At 45.4% G+C, this 15631-nt stretch overlaps 1 protein-coding gene across 1 annotated transcript; it reads left to right on the top strand.

The window, feature by feature from the left end:
- The first annotated feature begins 10458 nt into the window (after nt 1–10458).
- On the top strand, nt 10459–15031 carry nipal3 (NIPA like domain containing 3). The gene is made up of 11 exons (XM_067243011.1): nt 10459–10666; nt 10827–10895; nt 11293–11464; nt 11637–11696; nt 11974–12119; nt 12247–12343; nt 12536–12671; nt 12818–12906; nt 13089–13152; nt 13584–13678; nt 13776–15031. Exons 1-11 carry the CDS (start codon nt 10622–10624, stop codon nt 13955–13957), a joined length of 1155 nt encoding a protein of 384 aa, XP_067099112.1. The 5' UTR covers nt 10459–10621; the 3' UTR covers nt 13958–15031.
- The last annotated feature ends 600 nt before the right edge of the window (nt 15032–15631 follow it).

Here is a 15631-nt window from a genome sequence, read left to right on the forward strand (position 1 = left end):
GACGTGGGAACAGTGCATGTAGGCAAGTGCAGTGGAAGATCAAGGATCAGAAGTGTGGATCAGAGGATCAGAAGGGAGTCAGGTGGCCGAGCGGTTAGGGAATCAGGCTTGTAATAAGAAGGTTGCTGCGTCGATTCCCAGCAACACTAACCCTTTCAATAGGCAACAACTAAAATCATACTTCAGTGTACTACAACAATGCTACAATAATACTACAATCCAACATCTCAATTGCTTAGGTATGTAGCGACAATAACATCTCGATCACTACCTACAACTAAAAAATGTTCATCACTTGTGTTATGTGATAGTGAGAACTAGTGAGTCATTTCGAGTTGGGAGAGAGGCTAGGTGGGACTGTTTAAGCCTTCCTTGACCCGAGACAGGTGCTTTAACCTCTGCAGGTGAATAGGGAGGTCTATGTGGAGGATCCTGGCAGTCAGGGTGTTTGTTTTAGAGAGAAAGCAAGTGGTGAAGGGAAGCCCTCTCCCCTCCTCTCCTCTCCCCTCCTCTCCTCTCCTCTCCTCTCCTCTCTCTCCCCTCCCCCTCACTAGCAGAAGTATACATATCAAAGGCCCTACATTGCAACACACATAAACATTTTAGGGGGTTGTCTATGGGCAGATGAGGATATGTGGAAATGAAGGGAGGGGTGGGGACAGTTCATGCCCCAGGGGAGTTAGGCCACAAACGGTGTTGCCCAACCATGGAGACCAGAGAAGGGGGCTATGGAGTGGGTGCTCTGGGTCAGGGCAAGATTTACATTTAGTCATTTAGCAGACGCTCTTATCCAGAGCGACTTACAGTAAGTACAGGGACATTCCCCCGAGGCAAGTAGGGTGAAGTGGCCCAAGGACACAACGTCAGCTGGCACGGCCGGGAATCGAACTGGCAACCTTCGGATTACTAGCCCGATTCCCTAACCCGCTCGGGCCGCCTGACTCCCAAGATATGAGTATGATGCAACAGGCCCTGGAAAACGTTTGGACTCCTTCATCCCACACTCTCTATTGCACCATGACAAGCCTATGAGACCATGACAGACCTATGAGACCATGACAGACCTAGCTCTATGACAGGAATGTAGGATCATGACAGGCCTATAGCAAAATGACAATGGGAATTAAATCAAATAAAAAAAATCAAATAAAAATGTATTTGTATAGCCCTTTTTACAAGCAATGTCACAGAGGGCTTCACCTACGCCCATAGAACTGCCCCTCAGCCAACCTCAACCCTCAGACAAGGAATTCCTGTCCAAGTTGTTCACAGAGCAACCCTGAGGTAAAGGTAAAAATGTATTTGCATTTTGGCTAGGTTTTTAGGTCATTCCTCTTTGGTGCCATCACAGCTGTTAACCTCTCTCTTTCTCTCTCTGTGTCCTCTGTCTTTTTTTTCTCTTTCGTTCTTTTCCTTGCATGCCTTTCTGTCTCTCTCTCCCTCTCTCTCTCCCTCTCCCTCTCTCTCTGCCTCTCCCTCTCCCTCTCTCTCCCTCTCCCTCTCCCTCTCTCTCTCTCTCTCTCTCTCCCTCTCTCTCTCTCTCTCTCTCTCTCCCTCTCCCTCTCTCTCTCTCTCTCTCTCTCTCTCTCTCTCTCTCTCCCTCCCTCCTCCCTCCCTCCCTCCCTCCCTCCCTCCCTCCCTCCCTCCCTCCCTCCCTCCCTCCCTCCCTCCCTCCCTCCCTCCCTCCCTCCCTCCCTCCCTCCCCCTCCTTCAGTAGTGGACCAGGACTGAGGGATCAGACAACACCAGCAGACGTGCAGGAACCAGAGAAGTTTGGTAGAGGTGAGAGATGGAGACGGGAGATAATCCCTCCTGTCACACACTTATATGTTACACACAACCGTCTCAAATATCTCCGTCGCTACATCACCTGACACACACACACACACACACAAGCACACACAGAAACCATAATAAAGTAATGCCAGTCAATAGTATAAAGCCAGACACATAAAGACAAAGGTGATACTGCACCTTGAGTTCAGGTGACAGAGAGTATCTGAGCAATAAGATTACTTGAATATCCAATGACAGATGGTACACAGAACACAACACACACATGTTTAATATGTCAGAGAACATGCCTGCGGTCTCACTGTAACCATGCGATGGATTGGATATAAATCCAACATACATAAACGTGACTTGAGATACATTGTTCCTTCTGGGCTGAATTCATCAAACCTTAACCACACACCTACACACTTAATCCCTGGTATTAGGGGGTTACACCTCTAATCTACAGGAATATGTCAGGGAGAAGGCTCACACACGCACACACACACACCCAGAGAGCAGTCTCATCTCCATAGCTGGTTTCAGCCTGGGCCCAGCCCTCTCTCTGCAGATAGAAGTCTTTGTTGGTTGCCAGTACTATAGAAGTGCAGTTTTGATCATCAGCTTTCAATCTCCTGATCTCTGCTGGGCACAGAGTTCAGGCAGTAAAACTCACGTAGAATCTGACACCAAGAGTTACAAGTCTCTCTCTTGTAGATGAGAAGACTCTCACGTTGAGTTAATTTAATTCTTGCGTGCGCGCGCTTGTTTTACTCTCTCGTCACATTGTCAGATAGACAAGGAGAGCATGTAAACAGAGCATGCGGCACCATCCCTTCACTTATGATAAACATCTCTTCATCATTCCGCCATTCCAACTTTCCCCACACCATCTGTCTGTCTCTCTTGTCATGGATGAGCTCTCATATTCCCGTGGGATAGTAGAGTCAGACAGTTTTCCAGGGGCTGTTGCCTCATCATCCCAAGTGAAGCAGAAACATGTTCAGACCACCACTAGTTCACACCCCCCCCCCACCTGATACACCTCCAGGATCATTCAGGAGAGAGCCAGCCCTTGAACAAGCCCACTAGCTGCTAACACACACACACACACACACTCACAGAGGTTCATACACTCCTTTCTCTGTTTCTGTCTTGTTTCTTGTAACCCTTACATCTGTTCCCTCTCTCTTCCTCCCTCCATCCCTTTCTCTCTCTCTCCCTCCCTCGATCACTATCTCTCCCTCCCTCTATCACTCTCTCTCCCTCCCTCTACCACTCTCTCTCCCTCCCTCTATCACTCTCTCTCCCTCCCCCATCACTCTCTCTCTCCCTCCCTCCCTCTATCACTCTCTCTCCCTCCCCCATCACTCTCTCTCTCCCTCCCCTATCACTCTCTCTCCTTCCCTCTATCACTCTCCCTCCCTCGATCACTCTCTCTCCCTCCCTCTATCACTCTCTCTCCCTCCCTCGATCACTCTCTCTCCCTCCCTCTATCACTCTCTCTCCCTCCCTCTATCACTCTCTCTCCCTCCCCCATCACTCTCTCTCTCCCTCCCACCCTCTATCACTCTCTCTCCCTCCCCCATCACTCTCTCTCTCCCTCCCTCTATCACTCTCTCTCCACCTCTCTCTTTCCCTTTCTCTTTCTCTGCATCTCTCTATCTTTCTCTTTGCCTCCCTCCAGCCCTCTCCCTGCTTCTCCCATCCCTCTGTCTCTCTCTCCACCCCCCCCCCCTTGTGTCGAGAGTTGCACCCAGTTTCAGTCTGCATGCCCCAGCTTGCCTTCAAGTCAAAGGAGATCCTCCTCTCTGTGTCCAGGAGACGCCTCCAACTCCGCGATGACAGAAAAGCTAAGACGAGGTGTGATGACATCAGTGGGTTTGACCGGAGTATGAATGCAATGTGCTGATGTATCCTGTGTTAGTCAATCACAGATTGATCCAGGGCTACAAACGATGCTCGGCTAAGATATTCTCCTTTATGAATGCAAGCTACAAAATGTTCCTTTGTAATGTAATGTGTTTGGATGTGTCTGAAAGCCGTTGAAAGCTTGTACAGTGAATTGATCATTAGTTTTAATATTGTCAATGTTGATGTGAAATAGCAAGGCTAGAAGACAGGAAATTAATAGGGTGAAGGACTTGGTATTTAAGTGAGATAAGGAATGGCTGGAATTCTGACAATGTAATGGGAATATATGATTGAATTACTGTAAAGTGAATAGTATAGTACAAAGAGACACTATCTACCCAGCTATGGTCTTCCTAAAGGCTGCTAAGTGAAAGGCTGTGTCATGCTAGCACACTGTCTGCCCAGCATTGGCCCTGCAGGACTGGGATTAGACAGACGTGCACCTGCCATTGTGTGACTCAAGTGCCTCCTGAATGAATACACCTGTCAGAGAGAAGGGAGGGATGGAGAGAGAGAATGAAAGAGGGAGGCAGGGATAGGGGGATTACCTTGAAGACAAATGCTGCTTGTCATGTTAAAAGAAACACAGATCAAGATGTAGGGTGAAAGGGGGTATGGATGAGGTGGGAGGAGGAGGAGAGGGCGGAGGAGAGGGCGGAGGAGCACAGGAGGAAGGGAGGGAGGGAGGGAGGGAGGAGGGAGAGAATGCGTCTTCTGCAACAAGTCTAACCTGAATCTTAAGCTAACAACTGTCTGTGATTGCTGGGTGCTGAAAAAATGAGGGAACAACCAAACACAACAGACTAAAATAATTAAACAGTCTTTTGTTCTTCCTGAGGTCTGGCCCCCTTGTAGCCCTCCAAAAGCTCCGGTTCCAGACAATTCCTTGTGAGACAGACACCAGTCATCCAGAAACAGCCCAATAGACCCCAGCCACCCAGATCAGACTGACAGTGTGCATCCGGGGACAGCATGAGACTCACAAGACAACCATGACTGTCTTTATGCCACACTGGCTGCTTGACAGGCAGCAAACAAGCAGGCAGAATCCTCCTGTTCATACACACACACACACACACACACACAATAAACATACACACAACAACACATATATAATGAGAGAGAGAGATACAGAGAAAGAAATATATATTACATTTCATTTGACTGAAACTGTTTGTGAGAATCAAATGTAAAAGCCCGAAATGCTATTTGGCATGCCCAAAAAGTGATACTTAAGTACAGCACATCCCTTGACCCCTCTCATCTGAGTTCACCCACAACAGGACTGATTACAGTCATTCCCCTCTCATCTGAGTTCACCCACAACAGGACTGATTACAGTCATTATGCCCTTAGGGTCGTCCGTCAGACACAAGCCCTCTCCCTCTAATCGTTAGGTAGGACTGTTTCAGATCAACCTCCTCAGCCTAACAATACCTGGCTGACAGGAGACTGGGGCTGGGGATGAGGCTGGGGCTGGGGAGGAATCTGGGGCTGGGCTGAAGCTGGGTTTGAGACTTGGCTGGGGCTGAGGCTGGGGCTGAGGCTGGGGCTGAGGAGGACGCGGGTGCTGGGACTGAGTCAGGGGTGGGGTGAGGCTGGGGTTATGGTAGGGGTGGGGTGAGGCTGGGGTTATGGTAGGGGTGGGGTGAGGCTGGGGTTATGGTAGGGGTGGGGTGAGGTTGGGGTGGAGACAGGGGCTGGGGCGGGTTTGCCTGGTACTGAGGGGCAACAGAGTAACAGTTCAACAGCCTCATGGTGGCCTTGTGTTGCATGAGACCTGGGATCCATGTGTGATTGGAGCCTGATTCAATAGTGTCAAGGGATTGATATGGCTGTTAGAATGTATAATGATAATACTTTCATAATTGGTAATAAAAAGACTGAACAGATGCTTTTAATCCTGCGACCCCTCAATCTGCAGTGAAACGCGTTACCGCAGTTTGAATGACAGCAAGCTCTTCTCCTGTCTGGCCCCCCAATGGTGGAATCAACTCCCCACCTCCATCAGAGACACTGACTGTCTCCCCACCTTCAAGAAAAGGCTCAAGACACACTTGTTCCGGGAGTACAACGGCACTTAGGAATGCTTGGCTGGACCCGATGTTAGTTTCCTCCAGGATCACAATGACTCTTATTGAGAGACTTGTTGCACTTGTTGGTTAGTTGTAATGGATTTAAATTCTGAAATATTTTACTGTTGATTGTTTTTCTACAGGTACACTCTTGCACTTTTTGAGGTTCATATTGTTTAATTGTAACTTGTTTAACTGCATGCTCTTATGGTTCTTCCCTTTGGCACCTATTTGGTTTTTCCCAATGTATGCTTCATGTTTTGGCTGCTCGCAATGTTTGGGGCTATCTCGTTGTTATGATCAGTGACCTATGCACTTTTGTAAAGCTCTCTCTTGGAAGTCGCTTTGGATAAAAGCGTCTGCTAAATGAATAAATGTAAATGTAATGTAATGTAAGCAGAAACAATACTGATGATTCAACAGTAAAATTACATCCAATATGGAAAATGTTGATCATCTTTTATACGTGCACATTCCAAACCCCAATTTGTCATTCAAAAAACATTAAAAGTCCACTCAAGTTATAGGCATGCGTGACAGTCACAAATATTCAGTGAACGTTCCTAATATCGTGACTGTCATTGTCACAGATATGAATCACTGCTAGGCACTCCATTCAGTGAGGGAAGACAAGCTTGAACAAGTCAAGGATTTTAGGGAAAGCCAGTTCTGTCACCTTCTCTTCCTAACTAAAAACGTTCTCGTGCATAATGATACCCGGCTTGACTTCCACGGCCAGGCCTCACAAGGAAACCAGCCTTCCTCTAAAACAGTGGCCTACTGTACGATGACAAATCCCTTCCTTCGTCTCCTGATCTCCTAACGTACAGGCATTCTTCAGCTGTGAGATATTGGCTGGTTTGTTTGCTTTTTAAAAACCGGCTTGCCGGCGAGAACTGTTAACTCTGACATCTTTGTCACCAACGTCTGTGCATTCCTCTGGAGAAGGTGGGTAGCGCCCACGCATGGCAGCAATCGGGCAGGGGAGGGGGGCGGGGGGCGGGGGAGGAGGCGTACAGCGGAAGATAACCCAGACCCTTCTTCTTACCCCTGAAGCATCTTTCACCAACAACGCCAGGCTAAAAGCACAGGTTTTTAAAAAAGGTGAAAAAAAGTAGTTTCCAACGTTTCAATGCTGCAAGAGGCAGGTTTGTTCTAGATCTTATTGATGAGGAAACGTATTTGCTACATGTTAGAATGGTTCATATGAGACTGGTTTATGCTAGTAACTAGTCTATGTTAGTGACTGGTCTTAATGACTGGTCTATGCTAGTAACTAGTCTATGTTAGTGACTAGTCTTAATGACTGGTCTACGCTAGTCCTAGGGGCTGCTTCCTGCTTGACAATAAGAACTGACCTATACTCGGGCCCTGGGGGACATTCACTTCAAAGACAGCTTCAGAGTCATGGAAATTCCTGTGTAGATATAGAAGGGACTGCCACAGGCTTGTGGTGGGCAAGCAGGTCCGACCAATGCAGACATCTTTACAGCAAGACTCAGACACACCTATCGGGCAGTGAATAACTTCAGGACCTCCACAAGCATTTGCATGCATACAGACACACACACACACACACACACACACACACACACACACACACACACACGGGTGCGTAAGCACCCACATAAGCATATTTCGTATGAGACTATGGACACTATCAGCACATATTCACCTCCTGTGGTCTGTAATCAGTGTCATACATGTGACTATAATAACATGTTGCACTTTGACAGGACATACTGACTGTGGATTGACTGCTGACTGGGCCGGCAACTTGACAGGTGTAATTGAGCAGTGCGAGGAAAAGAAGTTTTGAAGTTTACAAGAAAAAGGAGCTTTGCAGGGAAATAGCTCTTTCTGGTTCTCACTGTGTGCATATTATTATTGTGTATGTTCAGTGTGCCCCGGGCGAGAAGAAGCACATGTGATCACTGCTCTACGTTTCTATCTGTATAATTATCTGTACTGTTACATTTGATATTGTATTCATTCTACAGATGCCAAACCCTAAGAGTAAAGGAATGGTCTGAATTACCGGTAGCCACATCGAATTGAAACCACAACTCAGCTGCCAGTTACAGTGAACAAACAAATTATTATACAACGCAGCAATAGCGTGTCGACTAAGGTGTCTTATTAAGGAAGGCATATGAGCAAAAAATACAACTGTAGTGGAATAATAACATCTCAAATACAGTAGTACATGGTACAGTGCAGCAAAAACGACATACTTTAAGTGTAACATCAAAGACTTTTGTAAATCTAATCTATCCAGACTGTGGAACAAAATTATCTACTACAGATATCCATCAGCACAAGGTGAAAAAAGCTCTAGAGAGGGTTGTTTAAAAAACTTTACGGGAAGTCATTTTGTCACTGTACTTCAGAATACTAAAACATTGGTCTGGGTCCAGAAGAGATGGAAATATTTGAGTACTCGTTGTTCTCAATGTGTCACAGTGTGTGATTACCTAAGAACAGCTGTGAATCATATTTCCAGTGAGGACATTTGACAGTCACGCACATCTGTAATATCAGAAAAAACAAGGGGGTCAGATGGCTGCACGGTTAGGAATCGGGCTATTAATCAGAAGGTTGCCGGTTCGATTCCCGGCCGTGCCAAAAATGACGTTGTGTCCTTGGACAAGGTACTTCACCCTACTTGCCTCGGGGGGAATGTCCCTGTACTTACTGTAAGTCGCTCTGGATAAGAGTGTCTGCTAAATGTAAATGTAATATCAGAAACATCAAGGAAGCTAGAAAGGGACTTCAGAAAATAGTGGGTCTCATTAGTGTGGATAATTTTACTCAAGACAGAATTTTTTTTACATCAAAGTATGTTTCAGAAGAAGGGTTTTAGATGTGTGTTTCCTTCATGTAAATGTGGTCAGAGCAGAGTGTCAGCCAAAGTGTATTCTTGGTCGACCGCTCAGGATTGGGGACTGCAGCTGTCTAGATTTACATTTAGTCATTTAGCAGACGCGTTTAACCAAAGCGACTTACATGAAAGAGCAAAAGGCACACACCCACACACTACATTCACACACTACACACACACACACACACAAACACACACTACACTCACACACACACACTACACTCACACACTACACACACACACACACACTACACTCACACACACACACACACACACACACACACACACACACACACACACACTACACACACACACACTACACTCACACACACACACACACACACACTACACTCACACACACACACACTACACACACACACACACTGAACACTAAACAACCACTGATGGTTCACTCTCTCTACTGGGATAAAGCTCAAAGACCAGGGATCAAAACCCAAACCCTACATGTGCCACGGGCATGCCAGTAGACCAAAAGTGATATGTTTATAGTTAAAGAAGACAAATAACAACAAAGAATTCTCCTTTTGACCTAATGTTAACAGGTGGATTGACCCTTCACTGCATTATCCTCACCTTTCATCTCCACCATGCATGGAGATGGAGAATCACTCTGACGCAGGTGGTTTGTCCCAGTGCCTGCAGCAAGCCATGACACAATAGGAAGGCATGCAGGCCATTCATCTCAGTCAAAACATAATTGACATTACGCTCTGATTATTATTAGGGACAGGAGGGAAGGCAATGTTTGCACCCATGTTAATAGAAGGTGTGGAAAAAAACTAAGTTGCTCACCGCTCCGGAACGTTAAGTCATTTAGGAACTCAACAAACAATATACCGTAAGCCACACTTGCTGTGTGTGTGTGTGTGTGTGCACGTGTGTGGGGACTGGGGAGGGAAGCCACATTTGCTGAGTGTGTGTGTGTGTGTGTGTGTGTGTATGTGTGGGGAAGGACGAACACATCTGAGGTGTTTTATTGGCAGAAAGTACACATCTGACTTGTTTTATCTGCAAAGTTGATAATGTTCTTTCTTTCGGCAATAGTGTCACTCAATCACTCTCTAGTTTGTATATCGCGGTGGATCATTTTAGAGAGACCAGTAACCAAGGGAGTAGGATTGACTTTGACATTGGGGGGGATATATTGACCCGATATCTTCTTTGTCACGCTTTCAAATAAAAGTTCCAAATGTACAGTTTTTGTCCCAGCGGTATAGGCTAATTTTTGGCTGGGACACATGCAGCATTTTCCAATATTAAGGGGGACACGTCCCCCCGGTTTTTACGCCAATGCCAGTAACATGAGCAGTAGGCCTACTTTTCTCAGCTGACATTTCAGTTGGTCTTGAATCGAATCTTCACAGTTCGTTGGCGCCGCCTACAGATAGGATAGTATAGGAACATGCACAGCATTGTTAAGGATATAAAATTGTTGGCGATGAGTATTGGCCCACACCGACCAAGTGCATTCATTTCGACTCCCCTTAAATGCTCTTCTAAATTGTGTTACTATTGTTGTAATCGTTTATAATGCTTTAAAAATGGTAATTTATATAATGGTTAAGACGTCTATTACAGACAAGACAGAATGTTCAGAACAAAACGTTTTGAAGTTGAACTTCACATTCGAGACATCATACTATTTAGAAACTTTTAAAATCGCAACCGTCTCCGCCTTTTCTACCAAAAATAAACTCTTGCCCAACGCAGTCACTGATGTTAAATACAATACGTAACCACTGCGTAAAAGCGTAACCTGCCACAGGTGGGCAAAATTGCGGAAATACACAGTCAAAGATGGCGTTCTCCATGTAGTGAACTGAGTTCAACTGATTGCAGAAACCAATAAGACTTACAGTTATTTTTTTTATAGACGTAACAGAGGCAGAATGATTTGTCGACCATTTGTATGTTTGGATATCGTTGACCATTAGTTAATTTCCTCTTCGGCAGAATGGAGGAGGTCGAATATACCAGAGTCGAAAGCAACTCTTATACGGTGAGAGATTCGTCGTAGCAAGTTCGATGTAGGCTCTCAGAATCATAGCTTGTATCGTATTTTCACATCAGTGTTGATTTATTTGGCATGTTGACTATCCAATTGTCGTCTGTTAAACATCTTACGTATTTGCAACATAATTGTTCTTCTTTGACTGTAGGATAATCTCATTGGGACGTTACTGGCCATCTTCGGGAATGTGCTAGTCAGCATCTCTCTAAGCATTCAGGTGTGTCTGTTAAATCTAATCTTTGTGCTCGTTTTCTATTCAGAGAAAAGCTACAGTAGGTGTGTCCTTCGTGGCCTGCTTTTCTCTAAACCTTTGTTTGAAGTCAATGACGTATCATCTTTTTGTCTTCCATCTACACTGACATATCCGTAAAAACAACAGTCTCTCTTAGTATTGTATCATCTTGTTTTAATAATCAACGTCTCCATATCCATATTTTGCTCTGTAACTCCTTGTTATGCAGGGAACTCTGGGAATTTAACAAGAAAGTGTCAATGCTATTATTAAGATGCCACTCAATGTAGACATGTCACACAGTTTCACAACGTCTGGAAATTGATTTGAATCCCACTAGCCACTTAGCTAACCCTTGATGTTGACGTTTTGAAATGCACAGAAGTACAGCCATGTGACGCTGGCGGGAGCCAAAGATCCTCGTTCCTTCTACAGGACGAAGACCTGGTGGTGTGGTCTGCTACTGACTGTGCTGGGGGAAGGGGCCAACTTCACCTCCTACTCCTTCGCCCCCCTCTCTCTCATAGCTCCCCTCAATGCTGTGGCCGTCATCAGTAAGTGGCTTACACAGGCATGGATATATGCACGACGGCGGAGTGATTTGTCGTTGTTTGATGTTTGAAACAGAAATATGTTGAAAAGGTTGATGCACGCTATACATGTGAAATCCACAAACTACACAGGTAGAACACAGGAAATGATCTGCAATTTTTCTTGTCTTTACAGCCAGCGCCATTTTAGGGTTGATCTTCCTCAGGGAGAAAAGCAAGCCAAAAGAGTTTCTAAGTAAGTTATCTTTGTTTGTGAGAGCGCTCTACTGTCTGCAGGTTTCACTAGTAGCTGCAAACCAGCATGGTGACACTGTGGCACTCAGCTCTAGATAACGTGCGACATTCCTACTCTGCTCCAGGCAAATATGGAAATTAGATCACTATGACAACACACTACATTCACTGTGCACTGTCTTGTCAGCCACCAGCATTAAAACAGTTGCTGTGTGGGTGTTGTCTGTGACTACAGATTGCTGTTATACTAGTGTGTGTGTTTGTGTGTGTGTGTACAGAGCGCTACATGTTGTCCTTCCTGGGTTGCATCCTGACTGTGGGCGGGACCTACCTCTTTGTCACATTTGGACCAAACTCTCACGCCAAGCTCAATGCCGAGAACATTGTCAAGCAGCTGGTTGGCTGGCCTGTTCTCCTGTACTTTGTAAGACTTGCTAAGAGAACAGTTGGCTCTCAACATCTGTCTGTCTTTCCATTATAATAACAACGTGTGGAGGTGTAGGCTACTGGCGGTGTCTGAACATGATTCTCTTCTCATTTCTTGTTGGCAGTTGCTGGAGATCATCGCTTTCTGCCTGCTGCTCTACTTCTATAAGCGTCGTCGCGCCAACTATCTGGTCATCATCTTGCTACTGGGAGCCCTGTTAGGTTCGACTGCACAACCACTGCTAGCCCTGCTAGCATAGCTACTTCTAACCCTGCTACCACAATATCATTTTCATACTCATAATTGTCTCTATCAGGAATGTTACAAGTATTGCCAAGGAGTGTAAATATCCAGGAAACTGCCTAGTAGTCCAGTCATGTATATCTGTTCACCTCATTTTATGACCCCTCCAGCTTCAGTGACGGTGATCACAGTGAAGGCTGTGTCAGGAATGGTGGTCCTCAGCATAACAGGGTCCATGCAGTTCACCTACCCCATCTTCTACATCATGCTGGTCGTCATGGTCGCATCTGTGGTCTTCCAGGCGACGTGAGTGGCTGCCGGGCCTGCGGGGAGGGATCTGGGGAGGAGATACTCGTGGTGATTGGTTGGCTGTGGAGGACGTGGGGTTCTTGTATATCTGAATGGGTGTGCTACGAAATGGATTGATTTACATCTTGTGTGTGCACTTCCAGGTTTCTGTCTCAGGCGTGTCAGCTGTATGACTCCTCTCTCATCGCCAGCATCAACTACATTCTGTCCACCTGCTTCGCCATCCTCGGAGGTAAAGGCGTCTCCCATCTGCCTGATGACAGTCTGGTCTCTGAAACCTTCTAAAACAGTGGCTGTTTGGTCTGGCAGCCCAACTTGACATGGGCTCATTGATCTGACACTCTCTCTCTCTCTCTCTCCCTCTCTCTCTCTCTCTCTCTCTCTCTCTCTCTCTCGTGTTCCTTTGTTTCCCAGGAGCCATATTCTACCTGGAGTTCTATCAGGAAGATATATTGCACATCTGCCTGTTTCTGCTAGGGTGACTCACTGTTTTAATACTCTTCAGAGCAGTGTACTGATTCTTCTCCGACTCCCATTTCCTGTTTTATAATCATTCTGCCAACACAGAGAGGAAATAAACACATATGTCTTTGTATTAATAACTGTAATAGAGAGTAGAATTGCAGGAACATTTCTTTGTGCCAGTAACTGTAATGTTATTTTTCAAATTGAGACACTGCTGTTATATATATATATATATATATATATATATATATATATATATATATATATATTCTCTACACAGTAATGCTGTCAGTCGGGGTAATTAACATGTTGTCCCCAGTTTTTTTTAAAGACAACTGTGTTGAAAGAATAGCAGTTTAACTAGCTGGGCCATCACTAGATGTCTTCAGGTTCCAACCTTCTTGAAAGCTCCTCTGACCAGTGTCCGTTTGTTCCGTCCTCCAGGTGTTGTGCATGCTTCCTGGGTGTATTTCTGATCACCCGGAACAGGAAGAAGGTCAAGGCCTTTGAGCCCTATGTCACCATGGATATGGTGCAAGGTAACGACACCATGGCTTTGGCTCGCTAGGTTAAGCCACCCTGCTCCGTTCACCAGCTGAGTGTTAACACGGCCCTTTCCTCCTTGTTCTCTCACAGGTGTTCCCACAATCCATGACCGGGGCTGGGGGGTCCAGGCTGACACTAGTGGCTCCTTCACCTATGGGGCCCTGGTCAACAATGACCTTGGGGCCCCTGCCACCCTCCCTCTGGACCAAGAGAAGCCGGGACCTGGGCTCAACACTGCCCGCTACCGCTCGACTGACATGAAGAGCGACTGATGCTCCTGGTGGTTAGAAGTGTCCTTTTAAGAAGTCACTCATGCATACACACACATACTCCAAAGACTTGATGGACCTGGTCATGGCCTTATTTCTTAAAGTTTTCTTTTTAGAGCATTTTGCGCTTTATTGGGATAGACAGTGAAGAGTAACAGGAAGTGTGGGGGAGAGAAAGAGAATAGGACATGCAGGAAATGGTCTGAGGCCAGATTCAAACCCAAGCCCCTGTGTTAGGACCTCAGCCTACGTGGTACGCTCACTTGACCAATGAACCACCAGGGCACCCCTGAGTCATGGCCTTTGTTGACTACATCTCATTCGGCCGGTAGAGATTTAATGGGCTACATTCTCCTCATCTTTCCTTCCTCATTGCCTTCTAGGCTACCGTATGGCTGCTGTAAAGTGGCATCAGTATTTCAACACACACGCTAGACACCTTTTGGACATGATGTGCCTTTAAGCATACTGGCTGCCTATTGTGGTTGATATTTAAGACCTGCAAGACTCGTCTTGGGTCTGTCAACTAGCCCAGAGATGAGAACCAAAGACTTTCTCTCTTTCTGCTGTCTCTCACTGTGGTTCCAGAGAGTACTCCTTAATTTATTTTAAGTTGCTTTTAATGTGCCTTGTGATGTAGCTGGACTTGGGCAGGGAGGAGTTGGGTTATGATGTGGATGTTGTTTCACAGCTTTAATGTCAATACGTCAAGGAGACTGCACAGAATTAGGCGTATAATGTTAAAGTATAATTGTGTTATGTTAAATAAGTTTGTATTTATTAAGTTTGAATGCTGTACTCAACGTGTCTTAATGTGTTGTGACCAAACTGTAGCTCACACTGTTTTTAATGTCAACATAGCAGCACTCTTATTCTCAATGCTGAAGCGAAGAAACTGTACGGGTGAATGGTACACTACTCCACAGGACTTGTGTTATGGATAGATTGTGAAGATTAACGGTACACCAACAAGCGAGCCTCATGTATTTCTTGGGATTGTAGCTCTTGAAATGAAAAGCAGTAGCACTCATTCCTCTGCTGCAGTCCTTAATGCAGTAATAAAGCATTCGTCTTTAACTTTTCTGTTCTCCTCTCTCTCCTCTCATTCACTGTGTGAAAAAAAGTTTCGAAAAGTTGAAAAAATATATTTGAAAAAGGTTTTCGATTTTTCTGTATTTTTCAGGTAGGAAAATGTTCAAAAAATATTCCTGGCAAATGCGCTGCGTGTCAATAGTGTTTGTATTAATATGTGAGGCCCAACAGGTAGTAGTTTTTACGTAAGTAGTTAGAGCCCATACTTCTTTACTTAAACTTGAGTGATAAAGTGTAGTCAGCACTTAAACTTTTACCAGTCTTTTTAAACATGAGTATCTGTACCTCTACTTGAGTGAGGGATATGTGTAGTCTACTTTTGCCATCTCTGGATGTTTGTTATTACTTTAAATAAAGGGTTTGGGGGTCCACCTAAAGATAGGCCTATAGAAAATGAAAAACTGCCCAAGCTGCAACCGACGCAAGTACACCTCACAATTTCCCCAGAAATTGTACTCTCTCTAGTTACATGTCTTTCAGCGTCTGTACATCACTTGTTTGCGTGTTTAATGAGCACTTGCCACTAATCTTGAACCACAAAATCCTCCCCTTGCTCGATCACCATTGGCGGACAATCTACCGGCC

The sequence above is a fragment of the Osmerus mordax genome, chromosome 9 (genome assembly GCF_038355195.1).
Source record: "Osmerus mordax isolate fOsmMor3 chromosome 9, fOsmMor3.pri, whole genome shotgun sequence".
Lineage (NCBI taxonomy): Eukaryota > Metazoa > Chordata > Actinopteri > Osmeriformes > Osmeridae > Osmerus > Osmerus mordax.

Bases quoted from the DNA above. Each gene is read 5' to 3' on its own strand.
- nipal3 (XM_067243011.1), top strand. From the start codon at position 10,622: ATGGAGGAGGTCGAATATACCAGAGTCGAAAGCAACTCTTATACG. The intron at 12,672-12,817 runs GTGAGTGGCTGC...GTGCACTTCCAG, and splicing joins TCTGTGGTCTTCCAGGCGAC to GTTTCTGTCTCAGGCGTGTC. The intron at 13,153-13,583 runs GTGACTCACTGT...TCCGTCCTCCAG, and splicing joins ATCTGCCTGTTTCTGCTAGG to GTGTTGTGCATGCTTCCTGG.